Source organism: Uloborus diversus, chromosome 6 (assembly GCF_026930045.1).
Source record: "Uloborus diversus isolate 005 chromosome 6, Udiv.v.3.1, whole genome shotgun sequence".
Classification (NCBI taxonomy): domain Eukaryota; kingdom Metazoa; phylum Arthropoda; class Arachnida; order Araneae; family Uloboridae; genus Uloborus; species Uloborus diversus.
The window spans coordinates 145336980-145356569 of record NC_072736.1 but is presented as its reverse complement, the minus strand read 5'-3'; the positions used below and the strand labels follow the sequence as shown (position 1 = coordinate 145356569).

At 31.0% G+C, this 19590-nt stretch overlaps 1 protein-coding gene across 1 annotated transcript in view; it reads right to left on the bottom strand.

Moving 5' to 3' along the window:
• The window catches only part of LOC129223868 (carboxypeptidase D-like), a 69701-nt gene continuing 50111 nt past the window's right edge, over positions 1–19590 (bottom strand). The window contains exons 17-26 of the mRNA XM_054858233.1: positions 19195–19390; positions 17452–17581; positions 15438–15572; positions 10705–10809; positions 10554–10615; positions 9893–10024; positions 8287–8472; positions 7981–8083; positions 4593–4836; positions 1–3122 (exon numbers count right to left, since the gene is read on the bottom strand). Of these exons, the coding sequence (XP_054714208.1) occupies positions 3089–3122; positions 4593–4836; positions 7981–8083; positions 8287–8472; positions 9893–10024; positions 10554–10615; positions 10705–10809; positions 15438–15572; positions 17452–17581; positions 19195–19390 (1327 nt within the window). The 3' untranslated portion in view covers positions 1–3088. The remainder of the gene's footprint in view (positions 3123–4592; positions 4837–7980; positions 8084–8286; positions 8473–9892; positions 10025–10553; positions 10616–10704; positions 10810–15437; positions 15573–17451; positions 17582–19194; positions 19391–19590) is intronic.

Genomic DNA, 19590 nt, shown 5'->3' with positions numbered 1-19590 from the left:
TTTCTAAAAATAACAATCTTTAATCACATTTTTTAACAGATAAAATTTAATGTCATTTTTCATCACAGTATGCTTTAAATTAGTTATTTCAGCAGAATCTCCCTTACACAAAGTTCTTCATACTTATTTTTTGTTAAAATAAAAAAAAAAGAACTATGGTTTTTAAAAGATTTTAAAATATTCTGCATGCAGTGGAATGCATAGTTCCAGAAATTTCTTTTGCCGATTAGTCTTTTTTTTTTTAAATTCAATTTTTGCTTAAACAGTTTAACAACATGAGTAATTCACCACTCACAACACATACCATATAGAGTTTCCAATCCCGATCCCCGCGGGATCCCGCATGATATTTAGCGGGATTTCGAATCCCGCAAATTTTTTGCATGCAAATGTTTTCCAACTTTTTCCGCTCATAAAACGACTATTTTCACAAGTGTCATCTGAAGTTAGAATCACCTTCCTTGTATTTCTGCAAGAAGAGTAAGAAAACTTTCTATTATGTGATGTGGATTTACCTTTTAGGAACAGTATAAAAATAGAGCATATTTTTCTGAGGGCGAATTGGTATTCTCATTCGAGGTTTCAGTTTTCATTCGTTCAGTAATTGAGAAAATGCGTAAAAATTACAAACATTTTTGAAAACCATCTCTAAAATTTAAAATTCAGAAAATTATGGTTTAGAAAAAAAATAAAGAAAGTATCATAATAGAGAAAGGACCCACAACATGCGTTTTCATCAAACTTATTATTTTTTGAGCAAAAATCCTTTCACATCCCATACGAACGATGCTTTGTTAAGATGCATTGGATTTTTTTAGAGCACACTTTTGTGTATCAAACGATAATTGCTAATTGGGATCTGACTTTTTAGTGCCCTACAATCCTTTCCAAAAAGCACAATATTTTCGATTTGAGAATTAAAATTTAATTTTTAGTTGAATAAAGTGAATCCTGCGGGATTGACTCCTTACAATCCCAAAATCCCGCGGGACTGAATTCGACGCGGCATTGGAAACTCTAATACCGTACTCTGTTCAGCAAAAGGTAAAAGACCGAAAGTAAACAAATGAGTTACCAGTATTGGTGCATTTTCTCTGCAATAAAAAGGTTAAACCCATATTCACTATCTGTTTGGTGCTGATTTGTATTCCAAATTCATGGTTGACTTTGCCACATGGAGTGTTTCTTTATTTACACCTAGTTTAACTTTTCCCAGATATCTCTACTATTAATACTTATAGCTTTCAAAGGAAGCAAATCTTCAAGCATTAAGAAAAGTAAACATTTTGATTTTACCACATGCAAATAGTTTTATTGTCAAAAAAAGGGGTGACCTACAGATACTTGTGATTATAAAAAGTGCAAGGTGTTTCAATGAAATGAGATCTTCGGAAGTTAAAATTAAACCAATAAAAACTTTCGACATCAGCAACAAATAATTGCAATTGAAAATTTGTTCTCAATTTGCTGCTAATTTATAAATATCTAACATTTGATAACTTTAGAATAAAAATGATCACATAAATATGTTTATACAAAATTATGAAAAATATGCAAGTGTTGACATCTATATTTCCCAGCTACAACCATGATAAAATGACAAAAACAATAAATTATTTACAAACATTTACAAAAATTGTCAATTTTTGTCTGGAGGAATTTGTTGATTTGAAACAATACTTTAGAAGGAAAAAGTAAGAAGATTCAGTTTAATTCATAGCCTTTTGAGCTAGAGGTGATATAGCATTTTTACCTAAAGCATTTTATCCTCAGCATTTATACCATAAGTATTTTATCTTTAGAAAACATCCACTTCTGTTCACTTTAGCTCTCGAAACTGACAATTACACAGGAAATTATATCATACTTATTTTAGGAAAATTTTTGTTTCAAACACAAGCAATTAATGCCACATTTTGAGGACTGAGAACAAATTACTTCTGGTAGGAATATACCAACTTGGAGTTCAAAGTTGAGAAAAGTGTTTTTTCCTCCTTTCTCTCTCTCTCTCTCTCTCTCTCTTTTTTTTTTTTTTTTTTTTTTTTGTTACTTTCCCATTTCTCTTAATTTTTAGCCATTTTACTAGCTAGTAAAAATTTTGTAACTGGCTGCTTATATTGCACTGAGTAAAGATCATAAAAGTATGATTAATGCAGAAATGCTATTAATAGTCAACTGTACAATCATTTATAGGCTTTACAAGATTTTTTTTCTTCTTTCATAAATGGAATAATTTACTAGTATAAACTGGTTTTCATTTATTTAATTTAAGTGACTTTTATGTACTGGCGTTTTTATTGTTACTGTATTTTTTAAATAGTTTACAGCAAAAAAAAAAAAAAAAGAAATGGCTAAAAAATATTCACATAAATATACTGAATGCAGATAGCAGTTCTGCTCAACCACCTGAAAAGGATTCAATACAGAATTTTAAAAACAATGCTTAAAACCTCTTACACTTACCCAACTACATAAACAAACATAAAAACCACATTAAAATTGCACAAATAGCAATTAGAATTGCAGAAACATGTTTCAGGGTTATAAGGAGCCCCTTTTTCAGTATCAAAAAATGACTAATGGATGAAAAGGCAACTCATAAAAGCCCTTGATAAAAGCTTTTCATTTGAGAGAAGTCTTTTCTTCCCATCAGCTAATTTTTTGCATTGAAAAATTGGTTCCTTGCACCCCCAAAAAGTGTACAAAATTGTAAGTGTTAATTTTGTAATTTTAATTTTATTACACATGTAACTTATGACACAAAGGTAAGCATTGCATTTGCAACGTATGCATTTTTAGGTTAAAAAATGAATTTATTGATGAAGTACTGATTTTATAATAAAACAACTTTTGTTTAAAATTCTTCAAAGGCAAACTTAATGAAGTGCAATTTCTTTTAAACAAAATTACATGAAAATAGCTATAGGAACTATCTGAAGAACAATAAAAATGTATATTTAAAATTTAAACATTCATAAAAATTTTAAAATCACAAAAATATTACAGTAGTTTCTCTTAAAAAAATCAAGTTGTTCATGATCACAGGCAATATATTAAATATATATTTTTGTCCTTTCAAGGCTTTTTCCTAAGTTGCATTTCCAGCATACCATTTCTGCTTTCTGAAAATTATAACAAAGAATTAAAATTTACTATTAACTTCACACATGGCAACAAAATAAAATAAACCATTTTATGTTGAGAAACAAGAAAATAAATTTCATATCAAATGAATAGTGATTGCTGCAGTGAAAAATATTTTTACATTTAAATACACACAAGAATTTCACAGATATTTTGCAGAAGAATGACTGCATTAGGACAAGGATAAAACATGTGATTCTTTAAATGTATTGAATACATCCTAATGAAATGGTTTAAAAAGCATAAGTTCTACCCTGAGATAATGTAATAAATTAGCAAAATTCATTTGATGGAGAGATAATGGTTTCTTGCCACTACTGTTTGTAAAACTTTGGGGAAAAATATGTAGGCAGTAAAACAATTTTAAAATGCAACTTAGGGGGCCATGCATCTTAATGCTGTTGTTGTTATGTGCTAGGTAGGCTGGCAATTTGGGGTGCGCTGCTTCACTTTTCTAAATGTACCGTAATTTGGTGTGAAGTTCGACTTCTACAGCACACAAATGCCAGAAGGACCCGTTTATAGGGTAAGCAACCATTCACAGCATAACAACACATTCACACAAAGAAAGGACAGGAGAGAGAAAGTACGTCCATGCCCGGATCCAAACCCGGACCTTTCCGTCGCAGTCAGACTTCTCCGAGCACTAGACAAGGCAGGCGGAGGTGCATCTTAATGATTAACCATTCTGACAAGCTTTCCTCAATAGCTTCAACGGGGCCTTGGATTTCAACAAACTAAAATGTTAATTTGTCTTAGCATAGTAAATTTGTGACCTGTTTTGCATCTGTCAGTTTCTGGTCTTAAAGGCATGTAGCGACCACATGTTCTGATACAACTCTTGGTTATTATCATGCGCCTGACCTGCATTCAGATTTTAAACTACTAGTTCTGAATCACCTAGTACATCAGTGACTATCTAACAAGATGGCCAATTTGAGAAGCCTCACAGTATTGATTCCATGCCTTTTTCTTTGAAATAATTTATACAATTTAAAATTAATTATAAACAAAAAGACTACTGTAAAAGCACTCATTTTCACAAGCTCGTTCTAATCCTGAAAATGTAAGCCTCGCAAAACATTTTTTTGTGGTAGATTTTTAAACTTTCGGTTCTAGTCAGATAAAATTCCTGAAACCAACAATATCTCCATTTTCACAAAAATTACAGCTTGGAAAAATAAGTGCTTTTACAGTATATGTTGTATTTATAGCTCAAAACCGCATACTGTTGAAACTATTTTTTTAAATACCAAACAATTTAATGAATGTAAAAATTCATTCTCTATTGTAACTTCTTACCATCTTTGAAGAGTGAGTTTTATTATTAATTAATAGGATTGCACAGTATTGGAGAATCTTATGCAAGAGGAGCAGTACTTTTTCCTTATTTCACATTATGGTTTCAACATCAGCCAAAAAAAGTGAAAATTAGCTATAAGACTCACCTTCGACCATTTTTCCATGCATATGTATTATAAAGTTCATCTTCGGAGGTGCTTTCATCGTGATACTCAGAAGTTTTTAGGAGCCTTTTAGAGGGGCTAAGTTTTAAAGCTTCAGGTGCTTCATCGTCATCAAACAAACACTGCCCCTGATCAAGTCTCTGGAATGAGTACCCTTTGCGTCTTCTGTAGAGAATAGTACTGTAAACACACAGTGATGCTACCATTAAGAAAATGCCCACTGAGCCTGAAAGAAAAAGAGTTGTATGTTTAATGTTTTTTTCTGAGTTAATTGTTTTTTTTTCCTGAGGTTCAAAGAGAAACTGAATTTGAACTTGTCAAAAATACAAAAAAACTTCATCACTGAAATTGGCACGGATTACAGTCCATAGCAGGCACTGTCTTATCAGGGGGACACCCTCCCTGAGAAACAAAACTATTTATACACATGCATTTCAACAATGGAGAATGTGTTCTATGTCAAAAACAGCTTGTGTTGTTGTTACAGGTATTTGATCATAATTCAAAAATCAACGTTAAAAATCACTACAACCTTTATTTTCAAGTAAAAATTTAATTAAAAAACTGCCAATATAAAGCAGGGACGGGCTGGTCATTAGGGCAAAAAGGCCAGATGGGACGGTCCTTTTCCTGAGCAAAAAAAAAAAAAAAAAAGACGGATAAAAAAAATAGCCGTTTTTTTAATACATTTATAAATATAAATGATTTTTCAATTTTTATAAAAGGTTAATCTCTCAGCAGATCTGTAGGAGGCCATACCACCCGGTTTAAACTGCATCTCTTCAAAAATACTGTGTGGGTTATGTATGTGTTCAGATCATCTTCAGTGCCACCTCTTTTCGTTTTAGTTTATACAGTTTTAGTTATTATGTATTGTTGAGCATCCTAGATCCTGTAAGAAAACACGTTTTTAAAAAAGGATTAAAGGTTAGAATTACCTCTGAAACACTACTTAAAATCATGTTTTGTCATTTTGCTCTCAGTGAATAAATTTTCTAAAATTTTGTGAAAAGAGAACTAATATGGGGGGGGGGCATGCATTTAATTTTAGTGTCCCTTAATATCACAATTCATGATTAAATTTGGGCCATTCCTGTGCTGCAATACTGCTTTCTTCAGATTGTTTAGTGTTGATTTAGTTTGATACCTTGTGTTAGAATTTATCTTCCAACATAAATCAAAAACTCTTTAAATGTCTTGCAATAACTCTCATGAATAATTCTCAGTATTATAAAAAAAATGCAATTTTTTTCAGAGCACAGCACAAAATACAAACTCATCACTATAATTCTTTACATGACCTCAAAAAAAAAATTAAAACTTTCCCAAACTCATAATACACTCACTCTCTCTCTAATACTTTAAGAAAAGAAAATAACTAACTATTAGCCAAAACTTGAAAAATGTCATAAAAATAATTATACGCACACAATAAATAAAAAAAACATGGCAATTGAATATTTCTATTTAGTTTTCTTTTTACTAGGTTTTAATTTTTCTTTTTTAACAATATTATTTTTCAAAAGCAGGTGATTTTTTCACTTTACTTTTTTTTTTTCATTTATGCTGATTTTGTGATCTTTTTAAAAAGGTCTTGCTTAATAACTCAGATCATTTTGCGGCCAAACATGTATAGCAGCAAATAGGTCATAAGAAATAACTTCCTCTGAGATTTAATCCCTCATAAAAGATTTGATTTTTAAACAATATGTTTAGAATTTTTAAACAGCCCTGATTTTACCTTTTCTGCTTGGAACGTTTTTTATCACTATTCCAACGGAAAACATAAAATTGGGGCTCCACTGTATTAAATTATGTGCCCATGAATGAAGTACTCTCAATTCAGTTCTAATATTTAAACGCTGCATGAAAATGTTTCGGACTCTATTCACAACTCCAACGAACTATAGGGGGCACTGCAGTCACTGTCTAATGGCCGACTTAAAAACTAAAACAAACGCATGTGGTAACGAAGAAAATGCTAAAAGTGTTGTGATTTTTGTTCGTATGTATGATATTTTTCGCTTTATTCTTTTTAAATTAATTTTCAAAGTCTTGTGGATATTCTGGCCCATGTAGAAAGAAATGAGAATTCAAGAAGCATTACTAAACGTCAAAGATTAATGCAAACTACGTAGTTCGTAGTTCGTCTTGCTTGGCTAGCACTTATCGTTTTGCATTTGTTGCTGATTATTTCTCTCGAATTCCCAAATCGGTTAATTTAAATTTCTTCTGTTTCGATTTTTCTAATTTCTGAGTTACGATTTAATTATGTCAAGTTATGCAAATCATCTACAGAATTCTTACGGATATATGGTGGTAATTTTCTTTTCAGTTGATTGACCATTATTTCTTTTTACTTATCGAATTCTGTAATCTTACTACCATTTTATTCCACTCATGATAAAAATTAAAAATGGTTTAACTAAAAACGCGAAATCTCGCCAAGGCTACTTTGCTCGCACAATACTAAAACTATAACCCTAAACAAATTTGGCGAAACCTTTCAGCTGAGAATAAAAGGAATAAAGTAAATTCTTTCTCGGTGAAACATTTTTCATTTTGTTCTACGATAATATATTCAAGAAAATATTTTGCATACCGTCCATTCCAACTAAATGCTGCTGTAAAAAATGGTTAGTAAAATTAATTTAAGATTTAAAAAAAACTCATATTCTTACAAATTCACACAAAACAATAAAAAAATTTACCTTGTATAACGTTATCCAAGTTTGTTAATCCAGTTTTCGCTTTCACTATTTTCAATCAACTCATATTTTAGAAGGAAATAAGGAAAACTAACATTATTTTGAGAAGCTCAAGAATACTACTAAGGGACGAATTAATTTCTGTAGCTGAAAGCAAACTAAGACTCATCGATTGCGTTAATAAATACTCAGAACAAACTGCCTGTGTTTACGTCAACAGACACACGTGGAACGCAACGTGGCAATGTTTTAGTTTCATCGGCAGTTTTGTAAATCACCGCAAGGTAGCGTATTCGAGCGCTGGAGTTCCGAAAACAATACACAGAGAATTATGCCATTCAAATACATTGTTATATGCACTATTTCAATCCTGTATACCTCAAAAATGGGAAAGTTGTGAAACATTAGACCCACACCAACGGATTCTGCACCCTTGATATATCATCACCTCAGAGCAACAGTAAGATATCTATTCCCAGAAATAACACTAAGATATCTTACTGTTCTTCTGAGGCAACGATATGTAAGAACCATGTTTAAATCCTTTCTCGAAAACAAGGTTATACCATCCCCATGTTATAAGGAAAGTTATTTTCTTGTACAAATTTTACAGTTAAGCACAAAATCAAATGAAAACCTCTCAACGTCAAATATAAACTTACCCAAGACGATAAAAAATGAGTTACGAGGCACACCTCCAATTCGATTATCTTCCTTTAGTTTAAAATCTACATTAGTGGCTTTCCCGGGGTACACACGCACAATCTAAAACAATAAGCAAATAGTTTTAGTTAAATAAAAAATAATTATTTCAGTATCAATGCCACCAATTACTCAAAATTTGAAATTTTCATTTTTAATTTATAATTAAACAAACTTAAACTTTACACTCAGCTAGAAAAATTTTAGCTTTACTATTAAACAAATGTAAACAATACGATTAAAAGCAATACAAATCTAAAACAAACCTTAGTCAAAGGTACATATCCATCTGCCACCACCTCAGCAACATATTCACCAGGATATAATAAAAACTGATACGATCCTCTGGTATCACTTTTTGAGCATCTTGAAAATTCACGAATTTTCACACAAGCATTAAGTATTGGTTTATCATTCAGAGAACTCACAGATCCAACAATTCCAATCTGAGCCTGAAGATAATTTAAACTATTATTTCTTTGATGCAGAAATATGATGTAAAAATATTTTTTAAAGCAAATAAACAAATAAATAATAATGATGCAGCAAAGCGGGATATATGCGGGACGGATTATCCGTAGCCTTTCCCACTTTCAAAAAAAAAAAAAAAATTCCGACGATGATGTATGCATGATATGATGAATGCATATATATTTTGCCTTGACAAGTGCTAAATTTATTTTTAGACATTCCTATTGCTTTCTTACCTTTATTTTTTTAAAAATGCAGCTACTTAACAGTACCTCAAGTTTCTACCACAAAAAAATTTGTTTTTGTCATCTTCAAAATTTTTTTTTTTTTTGGGGTGGGGGGGGGGGCGGTTTTGTAAACGTTATAATATAGGAGTTTTCCGGCTCATATTTTGTTCTGACACTTGTCAGGCACAATTTGTTGGGATTTGTACTTCTCCCATAAACTGAAGCGTTTTTTTTTAATTTCTTATACTATATACTGCAAAAGCACGAATTTTCACGAGCCCATATCATAGCCCTGAAAATTTAAGTCTAGTGAAATATTTTTCTGCGGCAGAGTTTTCAACTTTCAGTTATGTTCAATTAAACTTCGGAAAAAAATTCAGCTCGCGAAATTACCGATATTTTCTCTTTTGCAAAAATAAGTGCTTTTACAGTATACAGTGAAATCTCATTACATCAAACTTCAAAGGGTTGCAAATTTTGTTCATTAAGATGGGAATTTTGTTGTAGTGGAATTCAAGCAATATAATGGTAATTAAAACATTGAACATTTATTTCATTGAGATAGATATTTCATAGCATTGGCATTCACTATCCTGAGAATTTACAATACATTGGAAAAATTATATATAGGAAAAAGATTAACAAACAAAAGTAAAAATGATGATAAAAAGTAAGTGCAAAACATCTCAAAGGAAGACAAAGTTTCTTGTTTTACATTCATTGTGATGAAATCGACAATGCTTCTCTGTATTCGGTAAAACATTTTAAAAAGTTATCAGCATTTTTTTATAAATATGACTTTTTAAAGTAATGAACAAACATAGAGAAAAAAAGTCAGAAGAAAAAAGGATATTCTAAACAGTAAATAGAAATGATTAACAGATTTTCTTCAAAAAAGTAGGTATATAGTCGGTCACATATAAATATTTTAGTGTGAACGAATTGAACATTTATTAATGATTGTTACAAACTGCCGTAAGAAGGCGTATCCCTTACCTACTATTTAAATAAGTTGTATCATTTGGCAATACTGGCAAGAACGAGCAAACTGCCTTTTAATCTTCATTTCATTTTAATAAACCTTTTAGTTTTTACATTTGTCTTTTTCATTTGGAACCACCAAAGAAGAGAATTTACTTTAATGATAGAGGAACAATATAAATGAAAAACATACTTGCTGAATGAAACTTAGAATTGAAACTTTGTGATCAAGCCAAATTTTTGCCATGTCTTGTGGTTTTGCTTTAGAACAACATGATACATATACACCAAAGTCATAGCTGCTACCATGCTTAAAACCATAATCCTAAAAAAAGAAAAACAAATGTTAAATTCAACATAAGTTATGCACAAAGGGGGAAACTAAAAAATACTTTAATGATAAGAAAATATTAAAAAGCAGTTTTCTTATAAAAGAGTGCCCAAGAAATATATTGGTTTTACAATTTAAACACTGAAAGTGAAATAGCCAAACATTTTTTAATTAATTAAATGGAAATGGAGATTAAACGTTCAGTTATCAGTTATTGTTCTTTCAGTTATCTCAAAAGAAAAATGAGTGCTCTAGTTTTTCATAACATTTTATATGAATCATACTTAAAAACACTATATCTTTGTAGAAATGAACAGCAAATGAAAAAGACTGGTTGAAAAATGAAGCAGACTTGCAATTGAAAAGAAATGACAGTTGTCGATATCATAAATTATGAATGATTAAAAATCTGCAATAAGTATCGTATTTGATTTTATTAAATGTAATGGGCTTATATGTTTCCATAGAATTTAAATGAATCTGGTTGTTGCTAAAAAGAGAGAGATAAAGTAAAATCTCTTACTATATAACTGCCTTTATGAGAATGCAAAGATGAAGCTTTTGCAATACCATCAGCAAAGTTATCTGAAAAGTTAGACAAGAATGAAATACAATGCTAGACTGTTTAAATACAAAAGTTAAAAATACATGCTTAAAAAGACTGAAAAACTTACAGTGTGTTGATGAACAATTGAATTTCCCATGAATCATTTCTGGATGGTTTTGACTGTAAGATTTGGCAAGTTGCATAAAAACATCTTTTTCCTTCGGCATTAAATCTGTAAAAGTTGTGATTCTTCTTGTTTAAAAAAATAATGAAAGTCATAAATAATCTTTTTTTTTTGGTCTATCATTATTAATTTAAAGAAATGAGTCCAATGGCGGTCCTACATTGTTCATCCATTAAAGCTTTTATACCATGATAGCATCTTACAATTTACATAAAATTTTGATGAAAAGAAGTGCATGCATCAATATAAATGACCAGCATTCAGAGTCATGAAATCAAAGTAGGCTTTTTTTTTTTTTTTTTTACAAAGGGGAAGACAACAGGAATGTATCATTTGGAAATCCCTTTTGAAAATGTTTTTTTTTTCGTGTATGTGCATATAGGTCTAATTTAAATTTTGGATGAGTATTTGCACTATCTTAGTTTCTGAGCTTAATTAGTAGTGGAAACTCAAGAGGGATAAGACACCTAAAATTTTGCTTAAAATAAAGTTTTTAATTTCACTCTTTGACCATATGAAGCAATCATAGCATCATACATGTTGCCGTAAAGTATTTTAGCTGCAGGGTTCTGAAAATTTGATTTTAGAAAAAAGCGATCCACATCATCAAAAGTAAATAACTACATTTTTATAAAATTTAGATTTCCAATCTCATTCATTAATTGTAATAAAATTGCTTTCAATGTTTTATACACCTAATAATATAACTTTTATGAAGTAGGAGTTCATTTATACCTAAAATAGAGCATGCTTGTAGTAATGAGCTATTTTATTAAAATGTTGTGTAAAGGGATGACACAATACGGCTCAGAAGGTCCCATAACTCTATTTAATAACTGAGACTGAATAATTATGTTAGATTGTTCTACTTTTTTCTTGAAAAAACAGACATCATTCCTTTTTTTGAGCAATCACGATTGCTTATTGTTCTCATTTGACCGTTTTTGAGGTCCGTGCCTTTTTCAGCTTGGACCAGAAGCATCTGCAGCACCACCGTCCACCGTCTTCTGTAGGCGGCACGGCTGCTCCGGTCCTGAGCTATCCACTTCTCCTGGTCGGAGACGTCCATGTTCTGCGCACGCTCACACACATACACTCACACACGCGTACGTGCATACACACAGGTCTACGCACACACACAAGCCTACACACTTACACTAGGGTGGTCCAAAAAAGGCCCTTTTTAAAAAATTCCTGATTTTTATTGGTCCTACCCCCTCATTTGGTTCCATCTGAGTAAAAAATAATTATTGTGAAGTTTGAGCTCATAATTTTAACATTTAGAGGTAGCTCAACAGCCTCAAAGTTCCGCGTTTTACGATTTTATGCCATAAATGCAGATAGAAATAAAATTGATCCTAGGAAAAGTATATAATTTATTTAATTAAAATTGCCAGCATTTTGTAAGTTAAAAATAGTTACATAATAATAATATTTCAACAGTTATGTATATGACTTTCCTTAGTACACATTACAAACTCTGCTTTTTACATCCGGGATAAGCTCGTCAATGTTTTGCAACAACTTGCAACAAGAATTGGAATTGTTCTTCATTGCGTGTCATTTTTCCATCAAACTATTTTATAAGGGCTATACCCCTTTCATCATTGTCATTAAATAATCCTTTTTGCTTTCTTAAAATCCTCCTGAAGCTCCCAGATTTCTGGATTTATGTGAATGAAGGTAGCTCAACAGCCTCAAAGTTCCACATTTTACGATTTTATGCCATAAATGCAGATAGAAATAAAATTGACGCTAGGAAAAGTATATAATTTATTCAATTAAAATTGCCAGCATTTTGTAAGTTAAAAAAATCTGAAGGTATCAGGTAAACCCATGCTTTGAAAAGATGAAATTGACCCCTTTGTCACAAGTTCTTCAAATTTCATATCCATAAAATGTTTTAGCAAAATCTTAGGGTGCTTCACCACATTATTTTCCCCATTTACTTTATTCATCGCCTTCACCATCTGTCTTTTAATTCAGTGTGGCACTTTATTGGCAAAAAGGGCTAATGCCACGAGCTCTTCTGACAAATACTACAGGTGGTTGGGAAATTTCAGCGTTGCAGTTTTGCTTATGTCTCCATCAATCTTTTTATACTTCAATCAAGATTTCATTAAAATCGTTATACGGTACATTTTGAGGCACAGAAGCAGTCATCCAAGCCCTTAAATGCACACGTGCAACAAATATGCATATTTTTTGCAATCCTTTTTCTTCTATTGACGTGATGGTAAATTGACAGTTAAACATCCATATTTTGAAACAATACAAAGTTTTGGACATCCATCTGGCACAATGCATAGCCCTAGGTGCTACAAATTTGATACCATGTTGGAGGAGCTTTACCGAGAAATATTAAGCATAGTTCAAGACATTCTCGATAATCATCTCTCGCTTGCATGCCATGTAGTAATCTTTCAGCAAATACTATTGTATCATCCTTTACATCTGTCACTTGAGCTAAAACGTCCTTATTGTTGATGCCTATGATGTATTTGTCTTTGTCTATAATTCCCAGTTGGCCTGGAATCGTTTAAAAAGAGGTACGTCTGGTGCGGAAGAAAAACCCAAACATTTATTAAACACTGCACCAATAATTAATTCCATAATGTGATGTCGACATGGAAAATATAGTTTTTGCTTTAGTAAAACACGGGTACGGTTGCTTTCCCCGGTATTGACACTCATTGTGTCAAAGCACATTGCAGAAACTTTGTCAGTTAGGCCCCAGTCCTGCTAAGCTCACCTTCTTTATTTTTTTGTGTCATTGTACTTCTGTTTTTGTTTTTTTTTTTCCAATAACTTCCATTGTTAATAAAGTTTTTCTAACTCGGGCTGACAGTTTTGGGGTCTTTGTACGGGTATTCTGGCTTTCTGCCAAAATTTTATTTCTTCTATTGTATTTCTTGAAGATTCTCTTACGGTTTTCTTTAATTCAGTATGGTTATGAAGAAACGTACCCAATGCCATACAAATCGAAGGTAGTTTACTACCTGTCAGCTCACTATTGGTTGAACTAAGAAGATAAACATCTGATTTTGATTTAATTGATGTATTTGCCATGCTCAGTTATTTTGAAGTAAAGAGACATATGCGTTTCAAAAATAAGTGCAAACTGCCATTCCAACAGTGGTGAAATCAGAACAATTTATATACATACATAAGCAACAACAAGTTGAAAATTTATTCTATCATGACTGTTAAAGGAATAGATTTTATGTATTTACTTGTATTTACATAAAGGCTATTGTTAAGTCTCTATATAAAATAGCAATTTTATAAAGCAATTGTTTTCTTGTTAATAAAAATAGCAATTGTATTTTACCTTAGTGAGGTCAATATTCGCGTGTCGTACGCATTCTATTCAACAATGATGAAAACTTGATCTGTGTTGAGCTACCTCTAAATATTATTGAAATGTTTTCAAATTTTGTCTGATTTATTTTTTAATACATTGGAACAAAATGGGAGGGTAGGACTCAAAAAATTTTCACCTTCGAAATTTTAAACCACCCTAACTTACACACACAAATATGCACACGTAACCGCCCAGGAGGAGAGGCAGGCTTGGGGGGGGACAGGAGCCATTTCTAGAAACAATAACTCCAATGAGTAGGGTCCTGTCTCAGCTCGTGATTGCGAAAAACATAATTTTAATTCAAAATTTCAGAATTCAAATTAATTTTTTTTTTTGATAAAATTCATTATTGAAAATTTGACACATGAAAAAATGGTTGGTAGCAAAAGCATATGCCAAACTTGCAGAGGGCTTATTATTAAAGGCTAGACAAAATAGATTTTACTAATAATATATAAACCTTAAAACATGAGTGATACGGAGTCTTTGTGATTTTACACATTATTTTTGAAAATTATGGTGGTAATTCAACCGTCAAAGCATGTGTGTCCCATTTCTCATTTATGTAAGGCAGGGTTGAGGCATTTTTTTTAAATATTTTTTTTTTGTAACAATTGCCATCAATTATGTGTTTTTTAAAATACATAACTGATGGCAATTAAAATGCTTTAATTTATCGTTCTGAAAATCGCAATGTTGTAGCAGTAAAAAATGATGTGTAAGAAATATTTTTGTCAAAATTGTCCCACCCTTTTAACTCCCAATTTTTTAATGAGACTGACTTGTGTGCACTCATAAGCTAAATTGGCAAAAAAGTTATTTTTTTTAACAAAAACTACTTTTGCTTAGAAAAAGTAACTATACTGGATGAATCTATTACGCCTGACTAATAATTCGAACTCCAGCTCTCATGACATCATTTGATTAAAAATTTACCAATTAGGAAGAACACATATATTTTTATTTTAAAAAAGATATGAGGATAAAAGAGTTACAAGAAAAATTCAAAATGAAACTGATATTTTCAATGAAAAGAGGAACAGATTTTGAAAAAGATGGATTTTTATGGACTTGAAAATAAGAAAGGGAATTTTAGGGGAGGGGAAGGAACCAGTTAGGAGCTTTGTGTTTAGCATACAGATCTAAAAAACTTCTTGCAAAGAATATCCCAAACGTGTAATAGCATATAGCCGATTCAAATTGAAATTCAATACAATTGAAAAAACATTATCTGTTACAGACTAACATTTTGCCATGAGTCCATTCATTATTAAAAAGACAAAATGAAAACAAAAATGAACTAATACGCTACCTCTATTATTTGACTCTTGGAAGGGGAAGGCGACTACTTCAGCACCACTGAAAAAGGCAGCAGACAAAACAGCTGGTTCCAGTTGCATCCATTTTTTTACTGCAGCAACTTCTGGTTCTATGTGCCTCTCAGACGCTGTGTCATTAAACAAGACATTTACATGTTTGTGATTTATGAATTTTAATAGTATGATAAAGCACTACAACTTGTAACAAGAATTGTTGTACAATAAGTAATGCTACTTTTCCAATTCTTAGTTATTAAATTTGTATCGACATTAAATAAATAAATATTACTATCTCATTTTGTCTTGAAGGAAATAGTAGTGCAATATAACTTTTTTACTATTACACAGCATTTCTCTCAGTTTTATAAAAGAAGCAAAAATTGGAATTAATACACATGCAATGTGCCAACAGCCCGTTTATGTAGTTCTGCCTTAGCCCTTGCTTAAGGACGGTAACCTACTGCTTAATGCAACAGGTTTTTCAAATAGATTTAAATTGAAATTGAAGAAAATATTAATCTTCAAAATATAAAATTCAGTGTTTGGCCATTACTTTAAATGATGGGAAGTATAGTCTATTTTCCAGCCTACAGCCTGCAGATAATCCATTTGAATTGTTACAATTTTGATGTGTGTGCAGCCCTGGCTCATACAATAAACTTTTTTAAGAAATATATAGTGATTAAAACATGGATTTTACAAAAACATTGGCAGGAGACATTGCTCTTGCTTCATTATGTTTCAAATACTTGTTTTTATGAAAATGACAGATTTTACTTGAAATCGCTTCTGGATAGAAGAATAGCCACTTAAAAATAGACACAACTGTTGATTAATCTTTTCATGTGTACGTTGAAATATTTAGTTAAATCAATATTTAAAACACTTTCATAAAATATTTGATTATTAAAACTAGTTCTCTTGGATGTTGCTTTTTAAATATTTTTTTTCATGAAAGTAATTACTATTCTAAAAAACCCCTAAATCATTTTTTTTTAAAGGACTATTCCACAATAACCCCACTATGGGGGAGAGGCTGGGGGTAACAGCACCAGTCTAGGAAAAAAAACCTGGATATTTTTTAAGTTGCAATATGCTTAAACCACTTTTTTTTTAATTTAAATATTTGGCTTTAACATGTTGAAAACTTTTTTTTTTTGGCTCATTTTTATATGCTTCTTTGCTCTGTCACTGTGCAGAAACCTTACAGCATTTGCTTTTCGTTAATCTTTCTTTTTTCTCAATAAATTTCTCAATAATAAACAATACAAAGCATATTCAGCAAAAATATTCAGATACTTTTTAGAACAGATGTTATTATTTGGTTGCATTGATCGGTATGTCGTACAATGCATTATAACAAGACAAACACCAGGGTGTCTATTTCAGACCAGTATCTAATTTCTCTAACCTTTCCCGGACCTCCACCTAGCAACAACACAAAATTTTCCAGGATCAAATTGACAAAGTGTTCTTTGAAAATATCATTAAAAAGATACAAAATACTTATATTTTATGTGTAATGTTCAGAGACCAACAAAAACTAAATATTTACCAGAAAATTTTTTTAGTCACCAGACAAATTATTTCTTTAATTTTACATAGACTACCCCCCTCCCATTCTGAAAAAAAAAAAAAAAAAAAAAAAAAAATTTTTAGCCTCTAGGGTCCAACAAAGCCAATGCGACCTGGAGCCCTGGGGACCTTTGTCGAACCCTAGTAATATTTATGAACAAATTATATTATTTATAGACTTTAAAAGCATTTTCAAAAATAATTATAGCATTTAAATACAGCAATCACTAAATAAATAAAAGTATCCACAAAAAAAATTCCATCCTTTCATCAAGCATTTAAAAAATCCGTAACTTTTCTAGATTATCAAGATTTTCCAACTGGATTGACCCCTTGGCAACATATTATCTTTGGATAATATGCCACTAAGAAGTGCACACTGATAAGCATTGTTCACAGCAAATAAAAGTTGTAACATTAAAACTGACATACCATCAAACTTATTGTTCAAGAACAAATGTCTGTTCTGTTTCTGCATTATGTCACAAGATGAAAGATCAGCATTCTCTACTCCATCAGGATCCAACAAAGGTGCAATGTAGATTTTAGTTTTGTCAATCAACTGCAATTGAATTGGGGGATAAAGTCATACATTCATAAAAAATAATAATAATAAACTTTGCAATCAGTCAGTCTTATCAAAAGACAATTAATTCTTTACATATGAGGCAGTGAGAAGCAAAGGGATATAAGTGACATAATTAAAAATTTGCAGATAACCAGTTTAAATGGTAGGGGAACTTCTCCTCTGTTAGGTGCTGACCTGGCAGGCGCTGTTTACATTGGAAATTGGTTCATGTTTGAGATACCACATGAATTTCGAAATACTCGATGCTGTTATACAGCATGATTTTGGAAAAAAATCAATGAAAACCTTCCAAGGAGCTGAATTTCGACTGCGTTTTACTCAAAACTCTAAAACTTCCACTTACATCCCTTTGCTTTTCACTGCTTCATATGTGAATTCAATACAAGCACAGCGAGATCACAGTTAGTTACAATTGTCTGCCAAAATTTAGAAGTATATTTGAAAATATAAATAGTAAAAAAGTGCAGATCTGAAATAAATTTTTTGGTAAAATTAATTCAGTATAATTTTTCCTAAATAATTATAAAATATATCTTTGCTTATTTTGCCCTAAGTTTTTATTATTATTATTTTAAAGCATGTGTAACATGAATTGAAATGAACGTATAAAATACAAACATTTAGAATATTGTTATAATTATTGAGATTTAAAAGAAAAAAAAAAGCTTTTAAACTATGTGGGGTAGGTTGGTCTGGTCCAATGTTCTCCACAAGGAGTGGATCAACCTGCCCCACGTTCTTGGTCTGAAAAAGTGATGTCATAATTTTTTTATTTTAGACAAAAAATGAAAAAATTGCGAATTATTGTGAATTAAAACAACTTACTTTTAGAAAGGAGTTTAATTTTTTTTTCTGCAATCTTGATGAAAACCATTCAAAAAAAAAGTTAGTTTTCCGAAAATTACTCAGGACAACTGAAATAACACTTTCTGGAATAAAATTTGTTCCATATAACTGTACCATGTGATTTCATTATAGGATTTGTAGGATCATAGATGCTATTTGTTGGTCATAAAATATAATAAAAAATATTAATGGCATTAAAACAATTGAGACCGGTTCAACGTGTCCCGTGGTTCAACGTACCCCACCTCCCCCTACACGATAAGACTAAACAATAAAGTGGGGAACTATAAAAATCATAACAAAGCAAAAAAATATAAAAAACTTGTCCCACAATTTCTAATGATAACTTAAGTGCATGCATTTTCCATAAATAAATAAAGAAATAAATAAAAATAAAATTCAATAAACTACAGTTTTTTATTTCACTTAAAAACAAAAATGTTGTTTTATTATTAATAATTGGGTACTTTATTTCTTTGAATTTCAGTAAAATGGACAAGTATTGTGACTTTTTTTTAAATTTATTTACTCTAAATTCAATTTAAACTAGAACAAACACAAGAGGAGTGTTGTACTTCATTATGATAGTTCTCAATAGTTCTCAATTACAATCTTTTAATTGTGTTACATTGAAAAAATTAAAGGATTTTCCAAAATTGAATAATCTTTAAAAAAATTAAGGGTATTTCAAGTCAAGGAAAAATGTTACATGATAGCTAAAATAAAAACATTAAACTCACATTGGTAATGAAGGTATCTTTTCCATAATGTGTAACCAAATGGTTTATTAGTTGAATTAATACTTCTGTAGCAACAGCTTCATAGCCGTTCAATCCTGAAACTAGACGTACTGCAGGTAAAAAGTTCAGTGGTTCTGTTTCAGGAGGGCTGATTTCCAAGACCCACAAATCTTTCCCACTCTTGCTTTTTCCAATACTTCGAAATAAAAAAAGCAACAAATTAGACAACCAAATTTTGGCATTACTTATATTCAAAAAAAAAAAAATTATCAAGCTATTGACCTTCCAATTTCAGACACAGCAGAAAAATAAAGTGACAGTAATGTTTCAAATGTTAATTGAAACAGTAACTAATAAGAGGCTTTTTTACTGATTGAAATGTGGCAGTGAGAAGCA